Source organism: Cibotium barometz, chromosome 3 (genome assembly GCF_041138505.1).
Source record: "Cibotium barometz isolate CiBa-2024 chromosome 3, ASM4113850v1, whole genome shotgun sequence".
Classification (NCBI taxonomy): domain Eukaryota; kingdom Viridiplantae; phylum Streptophyta; class Polypodiopsida; order Cyatheales; family Cibotiaceae; genus Cibotium; species Cibotium barometz.
In genome coordinates, this window is record NC_141048.1 from 14,670,805 (window position 1) to 14,693,936 (window position 23,132).

Below are 23,132 nucleotides of genomic sequence, written 5' to 3' on the forward strand. Positions count from 1 at the left end.
CATGGTGTTAAGTTGGCCACCTTATCATCACTAGTAGAGATGGACCAAACTCACCACATCACCCGATGGGAGCATATTAAACTAAACAAAAGACCTATGGTTCAGGTGCAACTTCTAGACCCATCCAAGGTATTTTGGTTTGGGCCCCACAACTTGAGGACTAGGTGTCCCCAAGAAGAGCTTCTTCTGCCCAAGAGTGCGGCCAATCGGCTCGCACTTGCATGCATTGTGTGAGGGCAAAAGAGACTAAAGGACTAAATATACGAAAGGTCACAGCAAATCACATAGCATGCAATGGTGATATGTATATAAAAGATGAAGTCCAGTACAGGAGCTCTATGTGAGACTCCGAATGAGCAGAGAAGGCTGCTGTCCCAAAAATGCAGATGACAATCCCGAAGTAAGCTTGATGTGAGCGTCAATATATGCCTGATATAGGGCTGAGAAGTAAGCGCTGATGTATCCCTGATGTAGGGATGAGATGTAAGCGCTTATGTCGTGATGGCTGCTGATGGAAAAACGCAGAAGTGAGATGTGGTGAAAAACGCAGATATATGCAACATGGACCAGCCAATAGCAACCTGTGATAAAACACAGAAGAAACATTGTAGATGTACACGTCTAGGTCAACACCAGTAGGGAAGGGTTCCAGCTGTTTGTAGGTGGCTTGTTCCAACACCAGTTAGCCGGCATAGAAACACGCTGAAGAATGGCTCGAAGATTTCATCCATTGGGTTCAGTTTGGGTGTGACCCCTAGTAATCCCTCTAATGTTGCCATGTCCCTGAAGTGGGCGATCAATCCAACAGGAGAAGGAGGGTAAAACGCTGATGAGCAGTGGATGCCCAGCCGATCAGTAATCGTCAGTTGGTGTTGAGGTTTAGGAGGCGCCTCATATTTATATGAGGGTAGGGTGCTGGTGAGGGTGCTGGTCAGGCAGCCAGTCAGGCGCCAGCATAAGCAATCGGCCAGCAGATAAATAATATAAAAGAAAAAGGTGGCCCTTTTTGGGCTGGGTTAAATACCCTTTTTGGGTATATTTTCACACACCCCCTCTTAGACCAAAAAGGGATCATGAGAGAAGATGAGGGGAAAAAAATAGATTTGGTTGTCGAAGATGAGGATTCATGTGAGTTGAGACCGGAGTAGAGGCTTCTGGGATTGGGAGGTACTAGAAAAATGCCACAATGCAAGAGGTTTTCACATGCATGAATGCCCATTTTTGGGTTTTCATTCATACATGCGCCCCAAACACAAAAAACAGAATGCTGTGCATACGGAATGCAGGATGGGGAAAAAAAATGCAATGTAGTGGGTTTTCACATGAGCCGTGCCCTCATGGGGTTTTCACTGACTCATGTGCCCGATACAAAAATGATAAGAAATATGAAGGGAGAGGAAGATCCCCCTCTCAATGTACGGAGGATGATGGTGGTGGACCAATGCCGATCCGATTGCAAAGACGCTCGAGAATGGGACGGTTGACGGACTTCGTAAGGATGTCTGCCGTGGAAATGTATTGGAGTCAGATGGTACCAAGCTCAACGTGTCCCCTGGTAAAATGAAAATGGACACCCACATGCTTGGTACGGTTAGAAAAAATAGGACTGCTAGCAAGGGCAATCGCACTCTGACTGTCGATGAAGATGATAGAGGCGGTGTCAATGGGAACGCGCATGTCGAAAAGAATCTGACATAGAAACATGAAAGGAAGATGGTGGGGGAGTCCAGTGTAAGTGTGGAGGAGGGAAACCAGAAAGTCCACCAGGACCAGGCATAGGTGTAGGACCTGTCAAGGGTGCTCCATAAGATGGAATAAAGTTTTGGGTACTCAGCATAGGTGGAGTACCTGGTTGAGGGACAAACCCTGGAGAGGGCACACAATTGGGAAAAACACCAGTGCCAGAGATGGGTTGGTAAACCACATGATACCCCGGAATGCTGGGTGGTAGTGTAGTGCCAGAGGGCATAGTGTTGAAAGATAACTAGGATGGGTAGAACCCATACGCAGGACCCAAATAAGGTGAAGGCAGTGTGATGACTGCATGCCAACACTAGTAGGAAGAGATATGGGTTGGGAGGAGGGTTTTGTGTTTGAATTTGGGTAATATTCCATAACACATTAGGAGTAGGAACAGAAAGTGAACCAAAGGAGAAAACAGTGTTACCTCCTTGAACACCAGAAGTCGGAGAGTGAATTATACTCCTAGACCCTCCTCTGTTTGGGTTCACAAAATGCCAGGGATTGAGGATAGTTGATGGTACTGTTTGTTGAACTTGTGCTACAGAAGAAGATACCCAGTAGAGTTAGGAACATACATACTAAAAGGCACATACGAACCTGACGCGATCACCGATGACAGGGATGATGATGGATCTCCGAACGACCGAGGAGGTACGTGTCCTTCCTAAGAAAAAGTCCCATACCGAAGTCTAGTTTATCGGCTAGAATGAGAAACATAGCTCTCCAGTTGAGGCTGAATACCTGGGTCCAATAATGGCACACTGGCTGTGGGCATGCATCCTCCTCTGGAAGCAACTGATGAGCTCAGAGAAGAAAAACCATATGCCAAGGGTGTACAGTGTGAGTGGGTAAAAATAGGTTGGTCGTCTCCCAATGAAAGACCTCGAACAAGCTCTCCAGTGAAGGAGGAGTCCCATCCTCCGTGTGATCTATATCAGAATAAGGAGAGTCAATATCTGGTATGAAAGGCCGATCCTCCGGAATCGAGGGTAGACGATCCATGCTCTGTACTCTCGAGGTCTTCAATCCCTTTGTTCACGATAGCTCTGATACCATGTGAGGGCAAAAGAGACCAAAGGACAAAATATACGAAAGACCAGAGCAAATCACACAGCATGCAATGGTGATATGTATATAAAAGATGAAGTCTAGTACAAGAGCTCTATGTGAGACTCCGAACGAGCACAGAAGGTTTTTGTTCCAAAAATGCAGATGACAATCCCAAAGTAAGCTTGATGTGAGCACCAATATATGCCTGATGTAGGGTTGAGAAGTAAGCGTTGATGTATCCGTGATGTAGGGCTGAGATGTAAGTGCTGATGTAAGCGCTTATGTCCTAATGGCTGCTAATGGAAAAACGCAGAAGTGAGCTGTGGTGAAAAATGCAGATATATGCACCATGGACCAGCAGAGCAGCAACCTGTGATAAAACGCAGAAGAAACACTCTAGATGAACACGTCCAATTCAGCACCAGCAAGGAAGGGTTCCACCTATTTGTAGGCAACCTGTTCCAACACCAGCAGCCGGTACACACGCTGAAATGCTGTCCTGAAGTGGGCAATCAATCCAGCAGGAGAAGGAGGGTAAAACACTGATGAGCAGTAGAAACCCAGCCGATCAGTAATCGTCAGTTGGTGTTGAGGTTTAGGAGGCGCCTCATATTTATATGAGGGCGGGTGTCATTACCTTTGGCTATTCATCAAAGGCAAGTTCATTTGTAAATTTGTGTTTTTATTTCTTTGTGTGGTCATTGAAGAAACACTAGAGAATTGAAGCTTCAGATCAAACAAAAAATGGTGGTGTTAACAATCTTGCACTATGGGGAAGAAAGCAATGCAAGGGTTATTGAGAAACTTAGTATAGTTGCCATGGATGCAACCTCCATGTGATGAAAGCTAGACAACTCAACCACACCCTCCTCCATGTGGTGGAAGCTAGAAAACTCAATTGCACCCTCCTTCATGTCTTGGAAGTTAGACAACTCAACCGCACCCTCCTCCATTGTCATGCCGAATTGTCATGCCAAAGAGTTCGGATAGCCACTAGGTGGCGGGTTGCAGGTAGTCTTGTTGGAAATTGGCATATCCTAGGACATAGTGCCTAGTTAGGTAGTCTTGTGGTGATTGTCATAATCCAAGATGCCTAGGCGAGGTTTTCGGATGGCTTATAGATATCAAGGATTAGGGTGTGGACATAGTGGTATCTTTTGAACTCCTCTCTATCTTGCTACTTTGCATACTCTCTCTTGAGCTAGAGATGAGGCGTAGGATATGGAGAAGAAGAAGAAAGAGAGGAGAAGGTGAAGGCAAGAAAGCTCTAAAGAGATGTTCCTACTCACATTCATAGTAAGAAGCCAAGCATGCAAGCAACAAGCAAGAGCCAAAAGACAATGATTCAAACAAAATTGGTCACAGTGTAGATGTCTTCTATATAAAGCTCATATGTTAGTGGCCACCATCCAGGATGCCCATTACCAAAATGTGAGCTATTCTTAGGCTATGTATATACAAAAATGTTGGCCAGTTGTTGCATATAACTTGGCATCCTAGTGAATTATGTTATATATGTATAAGCACTTAGTGTGAAAAAAGAACTACAAAATGATTACAAAAACAATTCTACACATCAAAGGTAATGTTGACTAGTGTGGTTGTTATACTCCCCGCCCTAATCTAGATTCCATTCTTTGGAAATTGATTAGACACAATGACAGATGATTAGGATTGATAATAGTACAAGAAGTAGGTAATGAAGTTAAATATGGGATCTTATGTATTCATCATCCCATGAAAGGATTTATGTCGCTAGCGTAAGATAGTATAGGTACTTTGGTTGGTCATACTAGTTCAAATGTAACTATGGCATCCGCCTCTACACCTCTTGCCACACACAACAGAACAAGCCGTGTGGGATGGTAAGCACAAGCACATGCATTATTGGCACTTTTCGTGAAAAGGAGCATTATTCCTCATACTCTCTCATGTAAAACTTCCAAGTAGGCTTGGGAATATGCTTGATGCGCTTTACCAAGTGCATAACAAGGCTTATGTGGCCTACTTGCATAAGCAGTTAGAGTTTGATCATATGAATGAGGGAGACTATCAAGCTTCTCTGATAGCGGGAGAGGAGATATACCTCTTGTTCATTACCCAACCATAGATGAATTATGGATAGGAATCCATACTACCAGGCTTATATAGTGGCCTACCTGCCCACACTTGCCCAGCCGTACACGTGTTGAGAATCATGGATTAAGTTGTCATACTCACAAAACATCTACCTAATCATGCACTAATCTTACACTAATCACAACACTAATTCTAAGGTGGATAGAAATGAAAGAAACTCATAATGAGTGTGTCATTAAGTTGCACTCAAGGATAATTAGACACCAAGATGAATTAGCTTGGATACATAGAGACTTGAGATAAGTGTAGGTGATATAATATATTTCTTGAAATGGCCCCCTTTTATATGAGGAGGTACACCCTTGGGCTTGTACAACAATTTGGGATAAATTCCTTTGCTCATGTGGCTGCATGCTATGCTTTGCACTTTCTTGGCTTACTCAACTCACTCCCTACCTTTTCCTTGTGCTCTTTGGTACCACATTTCTCAATACCCCCCCTTGGTGCCAAATCTTTGGGCTACTGAAGGTGGTTGGATGTCGGTTATAAAATGTTATTTTGAATTTTTACTTTCTACATTCTCCTATGTGTTGTGAGCAACTTTGGCATGTGCTACTTTAGCACTTCCCCTCCTTGATGGTGACGACCTATCTTTGAGGCCTAGAGGTCATCTTAAAGAGTGAGGTTCCCTCCTTGATAAAGACTTGACCTACCTTTGAGGTCTAGAGGTCTCTTCTAAGAATGAGATAACAAAACTTTGACTATTTCTACCTTGGTTACATCATCGGTGCCAGAGGGTAGGTACAAGCACTTTTTGTAGAAAGTAGGAAATTTTTTACAACAAATTTTTGTTTAAGAAGTGGGTAGTGGTTGGTAGCACTTCTACATTCCCCTATGTGTTGTGAGCAACTTTGGCATGTGCTACTTTAGCACTTCCCCTCCTTGATGGTGACGACCTATCTTTGAGGCCTAGAGGTCATCTTAAAGAGTGAGGTTCCCTCCTTGATAAAGACTTGACCTACCTTTGAGGTCTAGAGGTCTCTTCTAAGAATGAGATAACAAAACTGTCACGTAGGCTGTAATGCCTGTGACCGACGGGCAGACCGGATGGCTATGTCCGGGGTTCAGTGGGAGAGGACGCCCATGCAGAGTCATGGGCGACCAGGCTAGTGTGGACGGCAGGCCACACACTATATAGCCTGGGGGATGAGGGGCAATCCTCATTCTTCCTCTATGGCTGGGTGGTGAGCCAGAGGCCGTCCCCTCCTGTGGTAATGCCCGTAGCGGCGTTACGGGAATGTAACAAAAACTTTGACTATTTCTACCTTGGTTACATCATCGGTGCCAGAGGGTAGGTACACGCACTTTTTGTAGAAAGTAGGAAATTTTTTACAACAAATTTTTGTTTAAGAAGTGGGTAGTTGTTGGTAGCACTTCTACATTCCCCTATGTGTTGTGAGCAACTTTGGCATGTGCTACTTTAGCACTTTCCCTCCTTGATGGTGACGACCTATCTTTGAGGCCTAGAGGTCATCTTAAAGAGTGAGGTTCCCTCCTTGATAAAGACTTGACCTACCTTTGAGGTCTAGAGGTCTCTTCTAAGAGTGAGATAATAAAACTTTGACTATTTCTACCTTGGTTACATCATCGGTGCCAGAGGGTAGGTACAAGCACTTTTTGTAGAAAGTAGGAAATAGTTTACAACAAATTTTTGTTTAAGAAGTGGGTAGTGGTTGGTAGCACTTCTACATTCCCCTATGTGTTGTGAGCAACTTTGGCATGTGCTACTTTAGCACTTTCCCTCCTTGATGGTGACGACCTATCTTTGAGGCCTAGAGGTCATCTTAAAGAGTGAGGTTCCCTCCTTGATAAAGACTTGACCTACCTTTGAGGTCTAGAGGTCTCTTCTAAGAGTGAGATAACAAAACTTTGACTATTTCTACCTTGGTTACATCATCGGTGCCAGAGGGTAGGTACAAGCACTTTTTGTAGAAAGTAGGAAATAGTTTACAACAAATTTTTGTTTAAGAGGTGGGTAGTGGTTGGTAGCTTGATGTTGCTTAGTTGATGCTTGATCATGTTTACGTTTGATGTAAATGCACTCTTTCTTTGTTTATGCACACATGCGCTCGCATACTCATTTGGTTGCCACATTTTCACATGAATTTTTTCTCTTCATTTTCACACACGCTGGCATGCTCATTTGGCCGCTTTTATAGGGGTTTGCAAATTTTTTGGTCGATGATGAGTGCATTGGTGATGCTTGTGTCAGCACACATGTTGATGTTGATAGTGTCCTTGATTTTGTCGATTTTGATGATGGTCCAGAAGATGAAGAACATGCTGATGATATCATTCTTTGCCAAAGACGTGTAAATGGACTCCATCACAGTCATGTACATTTGGATTTTATTTCCTAACCTCTTGTGGAAGAGTCTTCACACCACAAAGTTTAGAGCAAAAAGTTTTTTTTTCTTAAAAAAAATGGCAAAAATATTATGTGGAGCTCAGTTTACGCTGGAAGCGTTGGAGAGAAGATAAGCTTTAGGAGACGGCTTGTGCGAGGAAGCCTTCTCAGAGACGACGATCGCGCAGCAGCAACTTCTCTACTCTCATGTGCGACGGGTGTTGTAGGCGCTAATCACCCCATTGCTCATCTTTCTGTTGTTTTCTTTGCTGCTGCTGCTGATGCGCTGTCTAGGGCTGATAGCTGCTGCCGCTCGCCTGCTATCTCACGCTGCTCACGATGTTGCTCACCTCCACGCTTCTTCCCCCGACTGTGCGCCGGCGCGTCTTCTGGTCATCACCCAGCCAACAGCTGTGCACTAGCATTTCTCACTCTATAGCGACCTCTGCCTGCGCCTTACTAGGGTTGTGCGCTGGTGCGTCAGTTGACAGGATGCTTTGCTTGTTGGTCGTCTCTCTGTGCAGACCTGTATGCTTAGTTTACTTTTGCGATCCACTTTGAGGAGGAGCAGCATCAGGGGCTTATGTACTAGCCGTTGGTCCTTCAGTAGCTTGGGCAGTGGGTTAGGAGGCTATGTCTTTACGTTGCAGGCAGTTCATATTCAGGCTCTCATAGAAAAGGAGAATCGCCCATCGATAATACTGCTATATTGCCACCATAGCTTGCTTCCATCAAGAACTCGCTTGTAGATCTTCCTAGAAGGCTTCCCATCCTTCTTAGCCTTATTTGGAATTCTAACCAGCATCCACAAGTCACCTTACTATGTGAGATTTTGAAGTAGTGAAAGTATAAATTATCCTTTTTTGCTTTCTCATATTGCTCTTTCTTTTGCATGTGTGGGGGGTTCCTTTCTTTGTGAGATTTTTTATATCACTTGGTCCCTCTTTGCTCTCTTGCCCTCCATGACCCTCTTGTCCCTTGTCAACCCAAAAAATTTTTCTTTTAAATTTTGATGTCCCACCCTCCCCAGACTGTTGCCGAAAACTAACTGCGATCAAAGAAAAGGATATAGACTTTCTCATTTTGCCACCACAAGGCAAATTTTGGCGAGTAGAGATGTCTTTGTTAAGAACTCAATTCAACCCTCAGTTCAACACATACTTTTATTTAAAAAATAGCAAAATGTATGCTTACATGAATCCTACCTTTGTATGTAAAAAATAGCAAAATGTATGCTCACATGAGATCTTAGATTCCTACCTTTGTACAATGCCAAACAAGAATATATGGAGTGAATGAATGCTCAACAAGATGCTACAAATCAGCTCATACTGGTTGAAAATAAGCTTGAATTTTAGCCCACATATCAGCCTATTGATGAGGCAATGTGGATGATGCAGTGGATGTAGAAAGGGATTCTATAGAGGCATCCAAGAGTATGCCAAAATGATTGGTGCAAACATTGCGCGATACAAATTAGCTACTCCTTTAGCTAACAAGACACGTGCAGTTTCTCATCATACATATGCATAAATGGTTGGTGCAAACATTACGGGATAGCAAATTAGTTGCTTCTTTAGCTAACAAGACACATGTAACCAAAAAAGTATAATTTCCATTATAGATTAATATTCTTTCACCTGATCTTTTTTGGAGTATACACAGGCAGAAGAAGAGACAAAGAAAGAGAGGGAGAAGGAGAGAGAGCAATTGTTGACAAGATCAAGAGGCCTACAATGGTAATAGCCAACAAATGGGGTTACAATGTGCTTGGGATTTAATTGAATTCACAAGTGATGAGGGGAGCCTTTATACAAGGAAGCCATGAGCTGGCCGACTGCACATGGAGCTGGCTGGCTATCCACGACTTGCATAAATTAAGAGAAAATACATAAACCCTAATGAAAGGACGAGTTCCCAAAACACTCAGATGCACAATATTATAACACCCCCTTTGCAATTCATAGTGTCCAAAAGTCTGAAGAAGATAAGTTGATGAAGATGCAACCATGGACACTCCAATATTGTGTAGTACCAAATACACCTCAGAATGAGCACCTGCCAACTTGACTCCTCGAAACAAAATGCCACCATGGACAACAAAGAATTTTTCTTGGCTTCGAATTCCCACACCAGTGTGCAGTGAACTACAAGTATATAGAATGATGAGCTTTCAACAAGCCACACCCATAATCCCCGAACAATGGACTGTGAACACATCACGTCCCAAAACCTCCAACAATAAACTCGGAACACATCATGTCCATAGTCTCTACTATCTTTGCTACACCAAGCAATGAACTTGGAACACATCTAGTTTATAGCTCCCAAAGTTGACCTTGTCTTGCCAAATTTTTGATGCTTGGAACTCCAACTTACGATTTGTATGCACTGGAAAATGGAGCTGCTAACAACCCCTCTCCCACCCACAAGCCTCCTCTGGCTAGAAGCACATGGGGGGAAACTATCTGTATAACTAGAGAAGAACACCATCATGGTCCTCTCGAGCCGGAAGCATCCTGGGAGGCCTAGATGAGTCACTAGAAGTATCTATATCACTTTCATGTGTTGTATCTTTGCCCTTCTTCTGGGATGAAGACTTGCCCTTGCCCTTGCCCTTCATCTTGCACAAATAGTCCTTAGACAAATGTCCTTTCTTCCCACATGAGTAGCAAATGACTTCGACCTTTCTTCTGCACTGAAGTGCCTGATCCTGACCATTCTTGACCTTTCCCTATGAAACGTGGATGGAATCTTCTTCCAAGAGAAGGGAGCCGAGGTCATCAAAATCTAGTTTACTTGATGTGACCAAGCACCTCAAAGCTCGAGAAACCACATCGTACTTTGGAGGAAGCTTTCTGAGGATAAGTGCAGCAAACTGAGCAAAGGACGATAGCACCCATTGCCAATAAACTGGTCATGGATAACCTTGGCCTTTATATTGAATGATTACATAGAACTGCTAGTACGAAATACCAGACTGTAGAGCTGTCCTTGCAGAGTAACTGTCCACATCGATGAGAATCTCGAGCATAGAGATCCTCCAACTTGGACTGCTAGGAGGAGCTGGTTGATGTTGTCATAAAAAGCTACTTTTGGGGGTTACATATAATTGGGGGACTTTTTTGGCATATGAAATGTTGAAATTTAAAATTTTAATATTTAAAAAACCGTAATTCTATGGTCCCTTACACCCGCATTTTTTAAATTTGGGGGGAGAGAGTTATGGGACTGCATATATCCATGAGAGGTGATGGAAAAATATGTGTGGCTTCAATGAGGTAGTTATTGACTGAAAATGACCTTGAAAAGTTACTTTTTGGGGTTACATATGATTGGGGGATATTGTTTTAATAAGAGAGTGTTGTGGGACCACATATGTGAGAGAGATAAAGGAGTGGTCTAAGGAACTTCACATTTTCAAAAATTCAAAAAAGCAAGGGGGCTCTAGAAATAGTGGTAAGTAAGTGGGCTTTTGTAATAGTGGTAACGTTTTCAAACAGGCAAGTGGACTCTAAAAATAGTCGAAACTTTTTCAAAGAAAGCAAGTGGACTTGAGTGTAAAAATAAGGAGGATCTAGTTGAGGAGAGTATGTGGTAGCCTTAAAAGTAGGATACTAACCTTATCCCCCACTATAGAGCCAATTTTATCATTTTAAGCCCAAAGGATTAGCCAACTGAAGCTAATCCTTATAGGATCATTTTTTTAGTCCATAAATTCTCTAATGAGATTCTATTTCTATAGGGATGTCTAGGATAATGAATTTATTCCCTGACTTTCCAAAAGTGGGGCAACTCTTGAAAGAGCCTAGGTAGGGGGAGATGGAACCACCTCTAATCCTCCACTTGTTGGAACCTTATTCATTTGGCTTTGGCTCATGGCTTTGGCTCACAACCTCTGTAAATGTTACTGCAACAAAGATAGATAAACTTGGGAAATAGAAGCCTCAAGTGGGTTTCCTCAAATTTTTTTCTATAGTAATCTTGTGGGATAATGCATCTCCAATGGCACTGTCCATTGGGAAATAGAAGCCTCAAGTGGGTTTCATGAATTTACTTTCTACATTAATCCAGTGGACAATCCAACACACCTTTAATACACCTCCACCTCCTCATGATTAAATGGTGCCGACTCCCTCCTTGGAACCTATGGGGAGGGGTATCCCAGTTATGTGTTTTATAGCTATGTTAATACAGTAGCTCCACCTATTTCCCAAGGGAAACACACTTATGCACATCCTTTGAGGACCACTAGCAGCAACTTCTATTGGACCTATGTACACTATTGGAAGTCCTAAATTGATATCAAAGTTACATTATCTAGCTCCCACCTATGCTCCCAAGAGTGCATGCTATTCCAATAGAAGGAGCACCTATGGGAGTTTCAACTCCTATACTATTGGAAAGATCCATTCTTGTTGAACCTATTCATCCTATACCACCATCCAAAATGGTGTCTACAAATGATGCTATCAGAATGGCTAAAGCTATTGCCAAATAAGTTACTACCAGAGAACTTGCTATTCTTGCACATCTGCATCCTATAGTCCTCGGGAGAGAGACGAGACATACAAAACTCTAAAGTCTAGAGTGTGTCTAAGGTGATGTAAAAGCTTGTGGGATTGGTGATGTACATGGCCATTTCGAAACCTTTAAGAATTTTTGTGAAGCTTTGGAAGTGTGAATGACGATCCCACTAAGGTCAGATCATTCAGATTCACCTTAGAGCACAAGGCTTGGTTTAGAACTTTGAAACTAGAAGGAAAGGCAACTTATGAAGATTTTAAACAATACTTTTTGATTGCTTATTCCAAGATTGGGGCTAAATGGAGTTCCCAAAATAAACTAAACACTTTAAATAAAAAAGAAATTGAGATGATCAGGGGACCAAGTATCTTTGTAACAGACAAGTGTGAACCTAACGAGAGACCTAGCCAAACTCGATTGACCTCTCTTTCCTTAGAATTATTATAAAGAGAGAAATTCCATGACACACTTTATGCTCAAAGGCACAAAATCTTCAATGAATATGCATTTGAATATGCATTAGATGCCAAAGACTATAGTGGCAATTTTAAAGGACCACCTAGAGAAATACATGGCTTTAAATATCATTCAAGATTGGATTAGGAAGTGAAAGATCAAAAGGATGGAAGTAAGAAAGAAGATCCTTATCTCATTAACAAGCTAATGAAAGAATTGAAAGATGAATTTAAAATCACCTTGAGAAATTCTCACAACTACCCAAAGAGAGATATGGTTTGGTGTATACTGTAAATCGAATCATACAATAAAAGAGTGTCTATACCTTAAACCAAGGCCTAATCTATGGTGTGGTTATTGCATTTGTATATGGGCAATCATGACACTAGTAGATGCTATAGATTTAATCTTGCAATGAAAGCTAATCCAATGAAATGGAAACTGTGGCTTTACCTCCTCCTCAAAGCTCGCTTGCCTTACTGGCACCACTTGTTGGAGTGGAGATGAACGTAGCAACACACACATATGCAGCATGCAAGGAGAGATAGAGAGAAGCATAACACTCAAAGTAGATTGATGAGAATGAGTGAAGTACATGTAAAGTGACATGCTAAGGCACTTACACACACTCATAAGTGTGTGTACATATGCTTGAGTGAAAAAACCTCCTAAGGAGGAAAAAAGTACACGACCCATTATTAGCCTATGTTCACGTAATATCACTACCAAAAATGGCTACAAATCTCCCTATAGTGATGATGTGAACATGTACATGGATCATGTGGCTGATTAAACCCCAAATGGCAATGAGCGCAAAGATTTATGAAAAGCTTTGAACTTCTCTCATGAGAGAGCCTTCATGAACATATTTGCTACATTATCATGTGAAGAGATATAAGCCATGAGAATCTCTCCTGCAATGAGCCTTTTCCTGATATAATGATAATGCACCTCAATGTACTTTTTGTTGAAAGATGTGATCTAGATTAGTTGTTGTAAGCACGTTACCTTAGGTGGGTGGTTTTAATACTTTGTAAGCTATGGGACTATGATGATATGATTAATCATAGTGGTCCAAGGTGATCTTCTTTGTGGTGTACCTCTTTGGAGAGCAATAGATAAGTGCCCTTTGTGGTAACCATACTCTAGTCTTTGTCTTTTGCTTATGCAAACTTTATTCTCTTATGTGAGTAGTCATCTATTCTAGAGGCAAGCTCTTTATGCTTGTTCTCTTGTAAATAGATTGGGAATACTCCTTGTTAACATTTATGTTGTCTCTTGTAGTTAAGAGTCTTATAATTGTGATTAGCTTATCTTATGATGTTTTCTAACCACTCTTTTAACATGGTATCATAGCTGAGAGAGAGAGAGAGAGAGAGGTCTCTCTAAATCTATGAAATCAAATCATTGTGATCTCATATGGTGAAGAACTTCCTACAAATATGAGTGAAGAGAGGGAGTGTTTCTGCGTGAGGAAGAGCACGAGGGAAAGAGAGATTTGTGTTTGTAAATCTCTTTTTGTCAAGAATATGTGTGACCTAGGAAGACTAAAGTCATCTTCAGTACCAAGTGAGCTCTATGTGAGCCATCTAGCTTAAAATTAGCTTCTCCAGAGGCGATTGTGTGAACACTTGTTGTAATAACAATCAGTCAGAGCATCTTTGTGATCAACCAAGCAGCAAAAACTAGAACGAATACCTTTGAGTGAAAGGTATTACTTAAAGCATATCACTTTCTCCATAGCAGAGTAGGCAAGAAAACTTGTAGCTGGTTTAAGGCAGCCATGTTTGGTGTAAGGTGGCCACTTCTCATACAAGGCAGCCATGAGACTGCAGAACTCTTGACTGCCAGCTTCTGTGCAATATTAGTAACCGACGACCAGCTTCAAACAAGGCGGCTATGTATGGCGGTGAGCTGTACCCTAGTGACTGCATTAAGCATGTAAGCATGAAACACTGTAAGATGGCGAGGAAGCATGTAAGCACTTGTTGGCCATCTTGAGCATGTAAGCATGAAACACTGGGTTCCTCATAAGGCTAGTGCACTTTGGCTATCAATGAATATGGAGGTGGGGGACTGCTGTCCAACACCAAGATCTGGCAAAAGGCATATGAGTTGTACACACTCCACAATCACTATAACAGCCATCATGTACTCAGCTTCACTGTCGAAGTGGCCACCACCGTTGGTGGCTGCTTCTTATTGGGCTATGATAAACATGAATCAACAAGATAAAAAGCCACTAGTGGCCTGACACTCACGTGTCAAAATATCTAGCCCAGGTGAAAGCATGTAGTTGAATATCATCCCCCTTAGCAGCATAGAATAGCCCAAAGGGTTGAGTGCCCTATTATAAGTATCAGAATACTCGCTTAGTAGCTTGCCAATGCTTACTTCTAGGATTATGCCTAAACCTGCTCAATTAGGAGACTCTAAACTAGGCCATGTATTGTATAAATAGATGAGGCACCCAACAACTTGCTAATAAAGTGATACATCAAATGGTTCACTTGCATCCTAGAGACTGATCCTAGCACCTATCTCTACAAGTGTAGCAACATGCTCAAGAACAAACCGTGTAAGCAGCCTCCTCTGTATGTACTTTGACTGTGTAACATCACAATACCAATATCATGTAATGCTTAAGAACAAACCGTGTAAGAATCCTCCTCTGTATGTACTTTGACTGCAACATCACAATACCATTATCATTAGTCATCTCAAATGACAAATATACTAATGTAATGAGCCCAAATATACTAATGCAATGAGCCCAAATTAGTCATCTCAAATGACACATGTAATTCACCCTTGAAGGCTGAAATCTTCTTCTCATTAGGGCCTATGAGTAGCATGCAATTAATGTATAAAACAATGACTCAAAAAAATCTTTACTCCTCTTTACATAGAGGGTACTCCTAGTTGAAGTGTTACAAAAACCATTTGCAACCAAGTATGCGTTTATCTTCTCATGCCATGCTCTAGGAGCTTGTCTAAGGCCATACAAAACTTTTCTTAACTTGTATACTTTAGACTCTTATCCCTTCTCACAATAAAACCACACGGCTAAGATACATAAACCTCCTCATGCAAATGACCATTCAAGAAGGTAGTCTTGATATCTAACTGATGTACATTCTAACCATGATGTATTGCTAATGTAATAATACCCTTGGTTGTAGTCATATGAGCCATGAGTGCAAAGGTATCATCATAATCTATGCCCTTCTCCTAATTATAACCCTTTATAACAAGCCTTGCCTTGTAGCGCTAGGTCAGCGCTCCCATAAGCTTTATGCTTAAGCTTATAAACCCACTTCAATGGCCTTTTTACCATAAGGTAAATCTATCAAATGCCAAGTATTATTTTTGAGGATTGAGCCGTACTCATCGTGCATGGCATGTATCCAATGATCATTTTCCTATGCTTCATTAAAGGAAATAGGTTCCTCTTCATTCCATATACTGGCAATGAGAGCATGATCCATAAAAGAAAAGGATGCATGATCATGACCAGCATGTGTACTACTACTAGTCATTTTGGCATACTCGTAGATGCCTGCATTGTTTCCCTTTCTCAAACCACTATATCATCCACACAATCACCTCATCAATAGGCTCATATGTGGACTATAATTGGAGTTCATTTTAGCATATATGGGGTTGATTTATAGCACACCTTGTTGAGCATTCATTTGCTCCATATATGGTTACTTAACATTGTACAAAGGTAGGGGTTTATCACAAATATCCTATGAGCATACATTTTGTTATTTTTTAAACATAAAATCATAGGTTGAAGAACTACATTCTCAACAAAGACAACATTTGTACTCACCAAAATTTGCCTTGTTGGCTGGTAGAGTCTATACCATTTGCTTTTTGAGTTGCGTTCTCAACAAAGACAACAACTGTACTCACCAAAATCCACCTTATGGGGATGGTAGAGTCTATACCCTTTGCTTTTTGAGTTGTGTTCTCAACAAAGACAACATCTGTACTCACCAAAATCCACCTTATGGGGCTGGTAGAGTCTATACCATTTGTTTTTTGAGCTATATCCCATAAAAATATATTTTACTGCCTTATCATCTAGCTTATTGCATTGTTGTTCATGCACAAGAGAATAAGCAAGACAACCAAAAACACACAAATGAGCCACAGAGGGATTCCTACCATTCCAAGCTTCATAAGAGGTAATTGTCAAAAATGAGGCCTTAATGAGACATCTGTTCAGTACATAAGTGGCACCAATAATTGTCTCCAACCAAAAAACTTGAGGCAAATCCTATCCTTTAATCATGCAGCATGCCATCTCCACCCATGAGAGATATGTTCTTCATTTTAGCCACACCATTTTATTCAAGTGTAGAAGGCACTATGCATTAATGTTTTATGTCTCTATGCATGAAACTCCTTTGGCATACCCCCCTCCTCAATGCCCCCCGATATGTACGAAGGGTGCTAACTTTACATGCAAACATGTTCTCAGCCATAGAAATAAAAGCATGTAAAAACCTCTAACTTGTCTTTCTATGGTTACATCCATGTGTGCTAGCTTGTAAAGTCCATACCGGTAGATCCCACATTGATGTCTCCATCACCCTAGTCATAATTGGTTCTATGATTGGCTGTAGAATGGGGTGAAGGATCTACTCAGGTAGTAGGGTTAGCAATTCGTACTCAACCACTTACTCAAGTACTGACTCTAGTTCTCAGCCTGCACTTTCCTTACAATCCTTGGGCTTGTTTCATTCACTCTTTCTCCAACACGGGGTTGGGATACTCTTTGAGTCTCTTTGGAAGATTTGTATAGTCAATGGGCTTCTTCTCTTTGGGAAGATCTGGTTTGAATGAAAGATCGCTCGTTGTCTCCACAAGGGAGAAAGCTTTGGAGCCATCGTTCACTTTCAATGGTCATGACATCAGTGCCCTTAACCAACAACTGATCATGCATTGGGTTTTTGCGTGCTCTTCGAGGTTTCATTTAGACCTCTAGTTCCGGTCCTTTAGCCTTTTCATGGACTACTACAACCTTTGGGGCTTGCGCCTCTGGCTCTTGGCCTACTGGCTTCGAGGGGTCGAACCTTGAGCTTTCTTCTTCTTCATTGCCTTGGATATTTCCTTGGGCAATTACCCTTAACTTTGGTTTAGAGCCTTGTGATGACATTAAGGGATACTATATGAAGAAGTCCAATAAAAAGTTCCAAGAAAATGTTTTGGATATAACATCTTTTAGCACATGCATTGCAATGACTGTGTCATCACATTGAGGAGGAATTTTTTGCAAGAGGATTTCGCGAAAGACACATTGCACTTGAAAGGCTTCATAGATGAAACTCGTAGTGACATATTGCGACATACAAATGATGAAGGTAAGGAAATAGACTTTTGTACACTAGCATTCCTGGCAAAGATAAGAAAGGCATTGTATTAGGCACTAAGGGAGGAGATATTGATGCAAAAGGTTATGGATTACATTAATGACATGTTTCCACACATACACTTCTTCAATGCAACCAAACTTTTTTAGTCCCTAATACTATCCACATGCTCTACAACCAAGAGAGGAGAAAACCTCTCTTTGGTTGAATAGACTACTAGATAAATTTGGAGGTCATGTGGTGGATACTCAAGGATGCAAAAATGAGTTGAACACATTTGTGGACTTGGCATGTGAAGAGATGGCTTTAAAGGATGCATGGCGGGTATTTCTTGTACTTCACATTCGCATGGAACATATCCAAACGTGATGAAGTTATGGACGGTTGTTCTAGTTCTTCCCATTTCATCCATTCCTTGTGAAAGAGGCTTCTCTAAATAGAATTTCATCAAAGATGATCATGGGGAGTGCTGATGATAAGTTTCTACCGTAGAAGCACTAATGAGAGTCTCATTGCTTGGACCAAAACACTCGCAAGTATTGATTGGGAGAAGGTCAATGGAAATTGGGAGCTTGTAAAAGCAAGAAGAATGTGTGATTTGTAAAAAAAATTTTGGCAAGATAAAAAATTTGTGGGGTGTTGTTTGAAATCATTCTGCACTTTGCAAAGTTGTGTATTTGTATTTTCTTGTTATTTTGTTAATTCTTTCATCTGTGTATTGTTAATCATGGCAGCTGCTATGGCGATGGCCGCGTCTCCTTCTTGCACCTCCACCTGCAGCAGCACCAGCAGGAGCCCAGAGCATTGCAGTTCTTCTCACCAAGCCTCCCTCTGCTGTAGAGGTATAGATTTGGTGTTTCCAGGTCCTCAGCAATTGGGTCTTCGCAGCAGAGTAAGCTCGTCCATGGCCCCTTCACCCTTTTTCCTTAATGAAGAAAATGCAATCAGAGCAAGCGCACCCACCCTTCTGTCTAAAGAGAGTGAACATCACAGCACACACCACCATAGGCCCTCCCATGTTAAACCAGCACAAAGCCCTAGCGCAGATGAGAAAACAGACCAGAGAAAGCATCAGCAAAGCGCCTTCCTTGCCATTACAGAACAAAATCCAAGCTTACATGAGAAAAAAGACCAGAAAAAACATAGGGAAAGCGCCTTTCTCTTCATTGAAGAGAAATACCTTAACGCACAGGCCCTGGCCTGTCAATTGCGCCGTGTGGTCGCCCTTGCTGAGGGAAAACAAATTCATACTCACATAAAGACAGTAGGGCTGGAGCAGGACTCGTACCTAGCAAATCTCCTCATTTCCATGTATTACAGATTTGATGACCTGCAGAATGCACGTGCGGTTTTCGACAATCTGCAGTATCCAAGTGTGGTTTCTTGGAATTGCATCATTAAAGCATACACCAAGGGCAAGCATGTCAAAGAGGCCCTCCAGCTCTTTCGACAGATGCTTCAAAAAGGCCATAAGCCAAACAGGGTCACTTTCCTCAACATACTTGGCTCATGCGTCTCTCCAGAAACCCTAGCAGAGGGCAAGTGGATCCATGCCTATGTCGTGAAGGAAGGGTTTAAGCGAGACATAGGCATATGTAACTCCCTTATCACCATGTACAGCAGATGCGGAGACCTCAAGGAGGCAGCCTCAATATTCCACCTTATGCGACACCGCAACCTTGTCTCATGGAACTCTGTGATTGCTGCATACTGCAAGCATGGGCAAAAGAAGAAAGTCCTTGAGCTTTTTGCAAAGATGCAGCAACAACGGATGCAGCCAGACCAATACACTTTTGTTAGCATGCTCAATGTGTTCGCCTCTCCAGAGTCCTTACCTGAGGGGAAGGAAATTCACAACTGCATTATTGACCATGGCTTTCATACAGAGCTTATTGTTGGTAATGCCCTTATCAATATGTATAACAAATGTGGAGCTGCAGACGATGCTTTTCTGGTGTTTGGACAAATGTCTGAAAGGGACATCATATCTTGGACTGCCATGATTGATGCATACTCGCAGCATGGACATGGTAGGAAGGCCCTTCAACTTTTTCAAGAAATGCAACAGCAAGGCATCAAACCAAACAGAGCTACCTTCATCAGCCTACTCAGTGCTTGTGCTGCTTTGGAAGACTCAGAAGAAGGGAAGGCAGTTCATTCCCTCCTGAAGGACCATGGACTCCACATGGATGTCTATCTGGGAAATGCTCTAATTTACATGTACGGGAAGTGTGGGGCCCTAAAAGATGCACGTGCAGTGTTTGATGGAATGCACACACATGATCCAGTCTCTTGGACTATCATGCTTCATGCATATGCTTCACATGAGTATGCAAAGGAGGCTCTTCAACTCTTTGGAGAAATGCAGAAGAGAGAAATGGAGCCAGACAAATCCCATTATGTAAGTGCACTTGATGCTTGTGGCATTCTCTCAGCCCTAGAGGAGGGTAAGGCATTACATGCATGTATTTCCAACAGAGGATTTCAGTCAGACATTATTGTGGGAAATGCTTTGGTTTGTATGTACAGCAGATGTGGATCATTAACAGATGCATGCACAGTTTTTGGGAGTATGCGCCACCGTGATGTGGTCTCTTGGAATGCCATGATTACTGCTTATGCAAAGGAGGGGAACAGCAAAGAAGCCTTTGATTGTTTTTCCTTGATGCAGGAGCATGGAGTAGAGCCTAATAAGCTCACATTTATTGGGATTCTTGGTGCATGCACCAGCTCAGGAGCCTTAGCTGAAGGTAAGGCGCTTCACAGAAGAATTATAGACTGTGGGTTTGATAAGGAGGTTTTTCTAGGCAATGCTCTCATCAATCTGTATGGCAAATGTGGTGCTGTAGAAGATGCACTTGCTGTGTTTGACCACATGCAGCCCCCTGATCTAGCGTCATGGAATGCCATGATTGCTGCCTACTGCCACTGTGGCAATGGCAAGGGAGCACTTCGAGTCTACAGACGACTGCAAGAAGAACATGTTAAACCAGATAAAGTAACTTTTTTAAGCATACTTAGTGCATGTGCCATTCTGGGAGCACCAGAAATCGGTAAGGCCGTACATGCATCTATAAAGGATTGTGGTTTGGAGTCAGACGTTGTTATAGGAGGTGCACTAATCAATATGTATGGCAAGTTTAAGGCTTTAAAGGAAGCATGTGAAGTGTTTGATAGAATGGATGACCATAATGTGGTATCATGGACCGCTATGATTGATGCATACGCCCAACGTGGGTGCTACAAGGAGGCCATGCAGCTCTTTAGCTTAATGCAACAGAAAAATTTTCAGCCAAATAAGATTACACTTGTCAGCATACTTAGCTCATGTATTACTCCTGCAGCTCTAGAAGAGGGAAGGACTATCCATTCATATATCATTGACAAGGGATTTGAGTCAGATCTATTTGTAGGGAATTCTCTTGTTAGTATGTATGGCAAGTGTAGGGCTCTTGAATATGCACGCCAAGCATTTGACAGAATGGGTCAACATGATGTTGTGTCATGGACGGCCATGATGAATGTGTACCTCAGATGCAAGCAAGATCAAAGCGTGCTCCAACTTTATGAACAAATGCAGCAAGAAACAGTGCAGCCCAATCAGGTCACCTTTGTTAGCGTAGTCCATGCTTGCGCAAATCTGAAAGCTTTGGGAGAGGGTAAGGCCATCCATGATAGTATAATCGAAGCTGGGTATGGGTCCGATATTCTCATAAAGCAGGCTCTTGCTAACATGTATCGAAAATGTGATGCTTTTGAAGAGCTTTACACTTTGACAACCTGAAAGGTCACGACCCATAATGTATTGAACCGGTAGTTACTTCCCAGCTAGTATGCCTGTTATGTGCCTTAACCTGGCACTGGCAGGCAAATCATAGCACATGCCAAGTCTCAGACATAAATTTTATAACTCATTTGGAGTGCCTATTCTGGCAGAGATCGAAAATGAAGGTTTCGATGTATGGGCACATATGCTAAAATATTTGGAGCTGATACAACTCTTCTTCAGAACAATTTGATGTTGTACCATTTGGCAGATATGCAGAGAATATTGAGTCAGGAACTGAATAGAGCATCAGAAATGACATTTTGCAGAATGTAGGTAATGGATAACATTCAGAGATGCTCCCTTCAAGAATAAGCATGTACCAAGATCATTTTCTCACAGTAACAGCAGTGAATTTATCCAGATGCCAGGATAGTTGGGTAATCATATGTCACATGCTCATAGGATTTCCACAGGTCAGATCAGAGTGTCGTCACATAGGATCCAGATTGAGGCAGGAGAGGGGTGGCACACGCCATTATCAGACACTGCTCACGTCTTCCTTTCAGAGCACTGGACAGTGCCGAGCAAGAGAGCCAGATGACAAGGAGGACATGCATGTGCACCAGATCAGGGCACACAGAGAGACACCAGCCACAAGGAGCTTTTATTCTGACCTCCAGATAATACCTAGATGCCCTCGGGTGCTTCTGCACAGAACATCTCAGAGACCCAAAGCTCAGCAGAAGAAACGGTGGCGTTCATGTGCCACCGCACTTAAGCACATACTCTTGGTTGAGGACAGAGGACTATGTATCTTATGGCGATCCCATGCATTGGAACATATTCACATATGACAAATCTAAGTTAAAGTAAGGGTGTTGAGATCAATTATAATAAGTATAGTCCACTCTTTTGAACAGGTGAAGAAATTAGTTTCCCTATCTCCTATTCCACTTTGTTGCCTATTTAGTAAACCTTGTAATAAGCCGAATGTATATGTTAGGGGTAGGGTAAATTTTATTTGCTCTCTCAAATCATCCAAGTATCCTATTAGAGACATGCTTAATGTAGACAAGGATAGCTGGGATGATATATAAAGGGTTAGGAGAAGGAAAGATTATGCATAGGGAGGGTGGAAGAGGGCAAGGAAGGAGGGAGAGAAGAGGGTAGGAGAGGGAGAAGGAGAAGGAGAGAGAGAGGGAGAGGGAGAGAGAAAGGGAAGAGGTTGGGAGAGAGAGATAGAGGAAAGGAGAGAGAGTGAGAGGGAGGGTGTAATGCTCCTTGCATTATAAGCTTGAGGACTTGTAAGACTAGAACTTTGATTCTCCACCCAACCATATCCCAAATGCAGGGAGAGAGAAAGGGAAGAGGTTGGAAGAGAGAGATAGAGGAAAGGAGAGAGAGTGAGAGGGAGAGGGAGGGTGTAATGCTCCTTGTATTATAAGCTTGAGGACTTGTAAGACTAGAACTTTGATTCTCCACCCAACCATATCCCAAATGGACCTTAAACACATGGTTATATAGGCATAAGTGATGCATGACCTTCCAACTTCAGTCCCTTGATCTTTCATTGACTAGGCATGGCCTTTTCACTCTCCAATGCCTTCTCAACTCCCCTAGAAGAGGGTGCCTACTTCTATGGCCTTTGGGCCTCCCTTGTGCACCATCTACATCCCTTTTACTTTAACCTTAATGCCTATTAACCATTGCTTTAGGT

The 23,132-nt window shown here is 42.2% G+C and overlaps 1 protein-coding gene across 1 annotated transcript; it reads left to right on the forward strand.

Moving 5' to 3' along the window:
• Positions 1–18,256: 18,256 nt before the first annotated feature.
• LOC147639740 (pentatricopeptide repeat-containing protein At4g18520, chloroplastic-like) lies at positions 18,257–22,351 on the forward strand. The gene has a single exon (XM_086773465.1). The coding sequence runs from the start codon at positions 18,374–18,376 to the stop codon at positions 21,428–21,430; it is 3,057 nt and encodes a 1,018-aa protein (XP_086629591.1). The 5' UTR covers positions 18,257–18,373; the 3' UTR covers positions 21,431–22,351.
• Positions 22,352–23,132: the final 781 nt, after the last annotated feature.